The sequence below is a fragment of the Mandrillus leucophaeus genome, unplaced genomic scaffold (genome assembly GCF_000951045.1).
Source record: "Mandrillus leucophaeus isolate KB7577 unplaced genomic scaffold, Mleu.le_1.0 Scaffold981, whole genome shotgun sequence".
NCBI classification, from domain to species: Eukaryota; Metazoa; Chordata; class Mammalia; order Primates; family Cercopithecidae; genus Mandrillus; species Mandrillus leucophaeus.
Window position 1 is genome coordinate 711,288 of NW_012110708.1, and position 9,875 is coordinate 721,162.

The 9,875-nt window shown below is 53.4% G+C and overlaps 2 protein-coding genes across 2 annotated transcripts in view; both read left to right on the top strand.

Annotated features, from left to right (window-relative positions):
• Window positions 1-3,979, top strand: part of SLCO2A1 (solute carrier organic anion transporter family, member 2A1) — a 91,908-nt gene extending 87,929 nt beyond the window's left edge. The window contains exons 13-14 of the mRNA XM_011971037.1: window positions 777-900; window positions 1,836-3,979. Coding sequence (XP_011826427.1) covers window positions 777-900; window positions 1,836-1,953 — 242 coding nt within the window. The 3' untranslated portion in view covers window positions 1,954-3,979. The remainder of the gene's footprint in view (window positions 1-776; window positions 901-1,835) is intronic.
• Window positions 3,980-7,326: 3,347 nt separating this feature from the next.
• On the top strand, window positions 7,327-8,369 carry LOC105532763 (chromosome unknown open reading frame, human C3orf36). Its single transcript, XM_011971041.1, is given in 4 exon segments — window positions 7,327-7,394; window positions 7,847-8,057; window positions 8,060-8,248; window positions 8,250-8,369. Coding segments are annotated over 4 exon segments (588 nt in total).
• Window positions 8,370-9,875: the final 1,506 nt, after the last annotated feature.

Sequence of the window (9,875 nt, forward strand, 5' to 3'; positions counted from 1 at the left end):
GAGAATGGGATGGGCCAGCCTTGGTGTAAATCCTGGACAAGTCCCTCCCCAGTCCAGTAACTGCCTAGAGCTGTAGCTAGTGGTACACTACCCACGCATAGTGTAGGCGTCCAGAATATTTAACAGCCAGGAAGGCACAGCCCCTGCCAAGCCAAATCTTAGCACTCAGCTGCTGGGAAGTTCGGGGGCCCGGAGAAGAAGCTCTGAGAAGCCAGGTATTGGGAGGTCTGCAGAGGGGTATTGTCTAATCCAATAGGGCAGCTTGGTGTGGTGGAAGCGCATGGGATTCGAACCTCCATAAACCAGGGTTCAAAGTCCTGCCTTGACTTCTCTTGGCTATGTTACAGTGTCCCAGCCAAGAACCCCTTCCTCTTCACTAAAAAGTGGGCACCCACACCTCAGGGCCAGTGTGAGGACCTGAGAAGTCGATGCCTGGAGAGCCTCCTGCCACACAGTGGAGGCCCATGTAGCTCCACTCTGAGCTGACCTCAGGAGAACTATGTGGGATGTCTGAGCTGGCATCAAGGTGATCCCTGTGACTTACTCTGCCTTGAAAGAATGGCCCAGGTCCCTTTTCTCCTCTAAGCCTTCTGGTGAAAGAGAAATTCAGGCTTCACAGAAAGCTATTCTGCTTTCCAGAGTCACTGTGAGTCCTATGGGTGCAGCACAGCCATTCTCATACATGTGAACCGGGCAGGGGACTTGGCTCCCACATCCCTGCTGGGCACCTCTGCCTGCAGTTCCATCTGACCAGGGCTTTCCGAACCCTCTTCCAGCCTGGCTGCCATCTCCAGCCCTCTATGGCCTCACCATTGACCACTCCTGCATCCGGTGGAACTCGCTGTGCTTGGGGAGGCGAGGGGCCTGCGCCTACTATGACAACGATGCTCTCCGAGACAGGTGAGGGCCCAACACGCATGTGTGTCCCGGAGCCAGGCCCTGGGCTTGAGATGACAGTAGTCATATGCCCAGTGGCTACTGTGGGGGCTGTCAGGCTTCCGAAGAAGAAAACATGAAGGGCCAGCTCTGCAGCCCTGCCATGGACAGGGAGCAGGGGCTACTATAACAGGCTTTTCAGGGCTCACAGGGAGATGTCCAGGGACTTCCATGACCCGAAAGCGTTTGGAAGGGGCAGCAGCAGAAAGAAAGGGTGGGGATGGCTGCAGCCCAAGGAAGAGGCCATGGCTGTGGAACAATGTGGAACAATGTGGAACAATGGGGAACAATGGGGAACAATGGGGGCAGCCTCCTGCTGCTCAGAGACAGAGGGGCCATATCATGGCTCCTGGCAGAGGGCCAGGGCAGGCGGACCAACCTGCCTCAATGGGCCATGCCCAGCTGCAGTGCCATTGGGTTCTGCACCCCTTCCAGCCACCTCACCTGCTGCCATTGTCATATGGCCCAGACACCACAGGAAGGTGGGCTTCAGGGGACTGGGCAGGGGCTGGAAATGGTATGGGAGTGGCAGAGAAAGCCGCAAAAGGGACAGGTCAAGAGGGCAATGAGAAGAGGCCCCTCTCCTTCTGGCTCTGCTTGGTTGACAGGACCCTCCAGGGCTGGCTGGGGCAGCTGGGTCACCTCTGGTCCTCTGGAAAGAGCCGGTGGAGGGATGACGAGCCCCGGATTAGGAGTCCCATGCCTACTCCCTGCCTGCTTCCCTGCAGCTTTGTTCCCTTTTGGGTCAAAGAAATGAGGAAAGTGATCCACACCTGGATGGTGCCCACACCCTTCGTGGGCCAGCATGGGAATGACGTGGCTCTTCCCGGTGGTCCTGGCCCTGGGATGTGGGCTGCAGAGCCCCCTCCCTCACCAGTCCTGCCTCCTCTTGCCCACAGGTACCTGGGCCTGCAGATGGGCTACAAGGCGCTGGGCATGCTGCTGCTTTGCTTCATCAGCTGGAGGGTGAAGAAGAACAAGGAGTACAACGTGCAGAAGGCGGCAGGCCTCATCTGACCCCCGCCCGGGCCACTGCCCTGCTCCAGAGAGCGGACCGTGCCTCTTCCACACCTGCCTATATTCACTAATGTTAACACGTCATTTCCTTTTTGTATTTTTAAACAAGAAAGAAAACCCCAGTCCTCATTTGCCTTCCCTACCTCGTCCTCCCAGAGTCCTCCCCACAGTTCCTAAGGGCCACTGTGCACCTGGGCTGCATGGGCCAGAGTTGGGGGGCTGAGTCTTCCCTGGCCCCTTGGAAGGGGCCTCCAGATGCCCAGGCTCACTTCAGTGCTGAGTTCTTCATCGAGGATGCCCACTGAGGCAGCCAGGCCCCTCACCAGCCCTGGGGGGAATCCTAAACAGAGAGAGAAAAGGGTATGTGCCCTTCTTGCCAGGCAGCTCCACTCTCCCGTTGACTGCCCACACCCTGCAGAGTGGCAGGGGTGAGAGGAAGAAGGAAGTGGCTGAGTTATTAATAGCCAGAGCCACTGGGAGACTGGGGAGCCTGGCTGTAGCCCCCTTTGCACCTGGGTTTGGCATCAGCACAGACTATGGGAGGGGCTGGCTCCCTCCCCCTCAGATCCTCACTTCCTATACCTAGAGGCCATTCTGGATGCTGCCATGTTGGGAAGTACAGGCTCTGCCCATTACCTGCACACAGGCACCAGAGCAGGGACTGAGAAACACCAAGGATGGGTCATCTAAGTGCTGTCCATATGAACCTTGGACTTTCTGTCCTTAGATCCTCACATTTTATCCCTGTCTTTCTGGGGTACATTTCAAACTGAGAAAGCTACAACATAGTGAAGACCCAAGGAAGGCCTATGAAATGGTCCTGATGCCCAACCTCCCACCCCTTCAATGTGGGGACGCGACCCCCTCATCTCAAGAGTAATGGGAAGAACCTCCCACATCTCCCTGGCAGCAGATGAGGTGGCTTCACATGTTCTTCCCTGTCTGGACTTCAGCCTGTATTCCGAGGAGTAGAGAGGCAGAAGAGATGTCAGCAAAGCAAGTGACGAAGCAGAGTGGATGTCCACTGCCACCAAGCTGGAGGGCAAGCTGCGGCCCACAAAACAGAGCCAGTCAAGGGTGGCTTTCCTGGTTTCAAATGTGCTCACACCATCACCATTTTCTCAGCCTCTTCTCACTGCCTCCAGAGAGGTGGGTGCCTGGGCTGACAGACACCGCTGCTATGTGATAGAGGTTGAGAGACAGAAGCCAACAAAGGAGGCCATTCTTCAACAAATATATTTATCGGAGACCGACTTTGTGCAAAGCAGCGCTAATACAGGGTTCTCCAAGGAGCTTCCCTCAGCTTTTACCTCACCTCCCTCCATTTACATTAGGGCCTCCTCCCAGGGTGTGCTCGGTGGGCAGTGTGGGACTGGGGGCATGGGAGTTGATGAGAGCAGGAGGAGAGGTGGGGACAGCAAGCAGCCACAGATTGGCATGAAGGATCCTGACCTCACTATCCATGCCATCCATGGCCCCCAGACTGACTCTGCACCTGGCCCTTTGCCAGACAGCTCTGTCTCACCGTGTCCTCTGGAACAACTGGGCATGGGTCATGGCCATACATGACCCTTAAGTGCCACTCTTCTTGGAAGACCCCCTCCAGAAGCATACTAGAAGCCACCTCTGGAAAGGCCTCATATGGTGATATGCCAAAACATTCATGTCAGTGTCCAAACAATATCCAATGCCATGAGACTGACGTCTTTGTGGAAACCACTGTTACAGACAGGCTTATTTCCAAAGCCACCTCATTTCCAAACATCTCACTCAGGAAGGGAGGCTCAATATAACCTCAGGGGCCAGTTTTAGCATTTGAAATGGTTCTGCTTGGAAAATGATTCCCTGCAACTAACCCTGGTCTTTCCCACAGCAATCTAACCAAATTTGGAAGGCACTGCCTTCAGCTGAGTTTATGAACAATGAATGCCAACCTTCAGGTTCTAGAAGATTATGGTTGCCCTCCCAAACCTTTATTCTATTATGATATTACTATTAAAATATTCTAATTTTGCTATTGAGGTAACTTGGTCCTGAATTTATGTTGTCATATACATCTGTCAGAGAACAGATAGCACCTGCACTTTATTTTATTTTATTTTTATTTTATTTTTGAGATGGAGTCTTGCTCTGTCACCCAGGCTGGAGTGCAGTGGCACAATCTTGGCTCACTGCAACCTCTGCCACCGGGGTTCAAGAGATTCTCCTGCCTCAGCCTCCAGAGTAGCTGGGATTATAGGCCTGCGCCACCACACCTGGCTAATGTTTCTATTTTTAGTAGAGACAAGGTTTCACCATGTTGGCCAGGCTGATCTCAAACTCCTGACCTCAAGTGATCCTCCCACCTCGGACTCCCAAAGTGTTGGGATTACAGGCGCGAGCCACTGCGCCCTGCCAGCACCTGCATCTTGTAAACAGAGAAAGTGCTTATGACATAAACCCCAGGAGCCCATGGCCATGAGGATTAGAGGTAATGCAACTGTCAACCCATTAGCCTGGTATCAGGCAGGTACCAGACACTGCTTATCCCTTCAGTGTAGTTCTGCTGGGCTCTGAGGAGGCCAGATCTCTGCTCTTGGGTTTATATCCAGAAGGGGAGTTGGACGCAAACAGCTAAGTCCATGGCACAAAACAGAATTAATACCATAATCATAATTGATCACATGGTCACAACCAGTACTACTACTCCCCAGAAAATCTTTCTTCTCAGCTGTCAGCAGGGAATATAATAGTGTCACTTTCATTTCACTTCTAGAGCAAAGCTTAACTTTCTTGAGTGTGTGACACTCATAGAGGATGTTGTTAAAATGCAAATTCCCAACACCTTCCACCCAGCCCCAGAGTCTACTTCTGTGGGTCTGAGAGGGACCCAGGAATGGCACTTTTAATGGCCCCTCATGAGATTGATGTGGGTGGTTCCCAAACCCTGTGAGGTGGACTGTCAGTGCAGTGGAGCCTGGGGGATGCCCATTTGTGCTTAGGCCACTGAGAAATGTACAGGCTCAATAGGCCTTTGGTATATTCAAAGGTGAGTGAAGGATAACAAGGTGAAGAGATGTCTGTGAATCTGATTTTTTGGATGACTGCAACCAAGAGTGAGTGGGCATGAAAAACAATCCGAGAGCTCACATTTATATGAGGCTCTTATCAGTACTGAGACAGACATTCTCATTTCACAAGCTTGGATGTGCAAAAAGAAAAAATTACTTATTTCTTTAAATCAGTTATTGATTTCAAACCCCCCATCCTGCTGTCTGGCTGGAAATTCAGTATCAACCATGCTTGGTTCTGGCTCCTAGTGCCATCTGAAGGTCCTTGGATGCCACTTACCCTTGAATCAAGGGTGCCATCGTGAGTCTTTGGTCCCTTTCCCATTTGAGGCTGTTTAATGGCCCTGCTTCTCACCTGAGCCTGAAAATCCTACAAAACCTAGACCCCAGGGTTAGGCCCACCTCCCTATGCACACTCGTAGCCATGCCCTCTCCCAGCCCGTCCTAGGAAGCCCACTCCTCTGCACCACTCCCTCTCCTCACCCAATCCAGCCCCTCAAGGGCTAAACAAAAAAGCCAGAAAAGGAAGAGTGTGCAGGAACCTTTTATAGTCCATCCTTCTTTGACGCTTCTTGGAAAAAGTACAAATACAGTGATAACTAAATACCATATCTCTATCAATTACCCTTTGGCCCAAAGCCCTCTGGGGTGATCCTCCATGATGGATGTCCCATTTAAAGGTGAGGTATCTGATTCTGAGGAAGCAACCGTTGTGGACAGCTTCACATAATAGCTGGCCAGGCCTAGACTCAAACCAGGCTGTCCACCTCTCTCTGGTCCAGCCCAATCTCCCCAGCTGAGTCATTCTGAAGAGTCAGCGTGGACTAAAATGGTGGAGAGGCCCCTCTTTTCCCACTGATGTTCACTGGCCCATGGGACGGAAGTGGGGGAATCTCTTGAGGGCCAATTAAAGTGGGTAAAGGAGGCAGGAGAACCAGGTAACAGTTCATGTACTTACCTTCTATTCAACAACTATTCATTAAACAGGGCAATTTATCCCTATAGCACCATGAGTTAAAGGAGAGTTGTGGAGAAAAGAGACAAAGAGGGAAGGGTTTTGAGAAGAAAAGGCCCTGAGAATCCTGCACACAGGCCTTCAAGGGAACAGCCCCATCTGGTGACTGCTTAGCAGATTCTTGCTCAAGAAACAAAGCCATGTGATTTTCTTCAACCACTCTCAAAGATGGAGAGATACAGTTAAGCTGGAGTCTGAAGCCAGTCAGTATCAAATCGATATTAAAATACTATATTATAGCAAATCCAGGAGAAATACATCCTATCTTTCACAACCACAGGAATTAAATACCGGGAAGAAAGGTCCATCTTCTGTCAGTAGCACCAGATACCAGACTCATTATAACCTTTCATCAGAGATTAAATATGGAAACAGATCCTGGGCAAGCCCTTGGCAAATCATAAATGAGAGGGTTTTTCTCCATGACATACCCTGGCCATTCCTCCACTCTCCCAGCCACATCACGTCTCCAGCCCTGTTACAACTTGACAGCAATAATAATAACTAAAATGTGCACAGATCTTTACAGTTTACCAAGCCATTAACCCATTTAGAACACTTCTTTAGTCGGTAAATCAGTGGGGAAGGGCTTGGCTATGCTGTAGTAACAGACCTCTCTAATCTTAGTCACTTGACACAACAAAAGATATCTCACTCACAGAACCTGCGGTGATCTGGGTGACTCTCAGGTCAGTGGCTCAGTAGTGCCCCTCTGCCTGCTCAGGGCCTGGACATACGGCCTCAGAGCCCGCCCCCCCACAGCCAGTGTCTCAGAAACCCAGACTGTTTGGAACCTGAGGTACCTCCATTTCATAATAAGCTGCTATGATCCATGGGGCAAGGGAAGAAAGTCCTGGAAGATCCCGCACTGCTAAGCAATGCTTTGTCCCAAAGTAACACTCTTCACTCTGCTCCCAGTCTAGCTGCCACAAGAGCAGGACAGAATATTCTGTGTGCTCAGAAGAAGGAAAGAGCAGATATGGTTGAGCACTAAAACCCTCTACTGTGGGTAGTGAACCTAGGTAGACACAGTTGCTCACCAGGACACTTAAACCAGCTTTGCGGGACTGTCGGGGTTGGGAAACACAGTCTAGAAAGATTTCCCAATGGAGGAAGCACCAACTGTGGGTCCCCAAAGCTGAGGAGATGATGCTCAGGCAAGGCCGAGGCAGTCTGCAGAGGGCTGGGGAGGTGGGAAAGACGATTTGCTCAGAGGAGGCAGAGATGGGGTGGTGGCTGAGAGAGATGCAGGGTCAAGAAAAGGATGGCTTCAGAGGGAAGAGATTTGCTGGGGCAGGGGGCCACAGGATGGGGAGGTTGCAGAGTCCAACAGGACAGCTGACGGAGCGAGACTCTGTGGGCGAGGAGGAGATGGGGTGACTCTCATTGCAGAATCGCACCCGAGTTCCCACCAGCCCTGTGGGGCCGCTATGACTAGTCCCATCCTGCACGTGAAGAAAACGAGGCCCCTTCCAGTTGTCCCTCACGCCTCCCTTCATTTGTGTAGAGTACCTGATGTGTACAAGGACAAGAGGTGACAAACACATGGCCCCTACCCTTCAAGGACATATAATCCAGAGCTAGGACAAGACCTTAACACAGGGCAAAGTACCAGTGCTCTGAGTTCATCCGATGAGCGATGGGAGAAGGGGCTTGATACTAGCCATGTGGGAGAGACTGGGTTTCAAGAGAGTCCAGTGTGCTGGGAAAGACTTTCTGGGCAAAAGGAACAAGCAAAGGTGTGCAAAGGTAAGGAAGCAGGAAAACCTGTGCACATCCTGAGAACTTGCTGGCCAGAGGCCTGTGAAGGAGCACAGTGGTCACGCAGGAGAGGCAGTCGGATCCAGGCTGAGACCATCCTGGAGGGTCTTGAGGCTGGCTTACCCCAGGCTGTGAGTAGTGGGCTCAGCCTAGTCCTGGCTCCTGGATTAGTGCTCACCTGCCCCTCTGCCCACTCAGGGCCTGAAGGAACGGCCTCAGAGGCCCCACCAACCAGGCTCAGGAAGGCATTCCTAGCTCACAGTACCCTCCTGGAGTCTCCTGAGCCCCTAGAGAAGGGGCTCCTGAGTGGGCCGCGCCACACCCCGAGGAGCAGAGGCGCAGTCCTTCCGCGTGCTCCCAGCACACTCCACCCCTGCCCAGCATACCCTTGGGGCCCCCACCTCGCCCACCTGGGGAGAACCACCCACTCTGCCCCCACTCAGGGAGAGTTGGTGGCCACTGCTCTATCCCCTCCCTCCCTCCCTTCCTCTTCTACCTTCTCTCTCTTCTCATCTGGGCGCTGGAACCCAAGCGTGAAAGTGAGAGTCAGAAAGTCTCAGTCTCAAGGCAGAGCGGGGTAGCTAATTTAAAACGGCTTCTACTCCGGCCCCCAGTGTGACTAATCTCCTTCTCTTCGCTCTACAGGTCTATAAATGGGCCACACAGCAGGCACCCCTTTTTAAATCTGTCAAATCCCCAAATCCATTAAAAGTGACTTCAGAGGTCCCAGATAGGGACCAATATTTGTTTAAACCTTTGTCCTCATTACATTTCATGACCGCCAGCTTACAAAAGAGAGACTGGGGGGTCTGGATGAGACACACGCTTTCCTTTGAGTCCACACTGGAAAGGACAGAGGCAGGTATCACACCGTTCCTCTTTGACCCGAGCCGCTTGAATCCCAGAGTTTCAACAGCTCAGGTGGGTTGAAGGCTCACAATGTACCAGACATCCGAAGCGCTTTACATACATTTGCTCCTTGAATCTTCACGACAGCCCTGTGAGATGCAATTATCATGCCATCCCACAGACAAGGAAACGGGTCCAGGGGACTGCGGTCTCGGCTCCTTTCCTCTGGCTTCCTCAGAGAAGGCGCGGACGTCCCCGCCGGGTGGGCGAGGCGGGGTGGGCGGCCCCTCGCGCCCTGGAGTCTCATTCGGCCACCAGGGGGCGCCGCCCCCCGCCCCGCCCCGGTGCGGCCCGGGGAAGCCAACCGCGGAGGCTCCACGCCCAGCCCGCCACGGGACCCCCCTGCGGCCCCACAGCGAGCCAGGCGGTACTCCCACCACCCAGCTCGCCTCGGACAGTCCGCTTCCCCACCGGGGCGCCCTCCGGCCCGCTGGGCTCCCCGCGCCCACTGCACGCAGGCCTCCCCCTACTCGGGCCACCCCGGAGCCCGGAGACTGAGCCCACTGGCGCCTGCTCACGGGACACGGCCTCGAGGAAACTTCCTGTCTGCCTCCCCGGGGTAAAGCACCGTTTAGTCTGTTTATATTTTCAGCACGAAAGTGTATTAAACACGTTAGAGAACAAGGGGAGTAGAGGGTAAGGTGCCACGAGGCACCGAGAGGGCCCGCAGGCACACGCGGCTTCCTCAGGCTCTCTGACCGGCCGTGGGCAGGGTGGTCCCCGGCCGCACTGTGGGGCCATTCGCACCCAGAAGCTGTCAGCCTCCCCACTGCGTCACTGGCACCGTCTGGGACCCACTATTCAGCCAGTGCAGGGGGCTCAGTAGCCTCTGCTACCTCCTCCTTCCAAATCCAAAAACCTTCACCAGAGCACCTCCTGGGGGCCTGGCCCTAAGATAGGCGTGCATGTCAGAAAGAAACTGATGTCAGCATTCCGGGCACTGTCTACCCCGGGAAAGACAGGTACCCATCCCATCACAGACTCAGGCACCCGAGGAAGCTGGGCACCAGGCCTAAAGGCGTGAACAAGACAAATAGAAGGCAGATAGACAACCAAGAAAGCATCCAAACTGTGGCTGCAATTGGCCGATCAATTACAGGTGCAATAGTGCCATGAAGGAGAAGTGCAAACAGACAGATGCCTGCACGGAAATGCAGGGGGAAGCGGGTGTATGTGGTGGATTAACA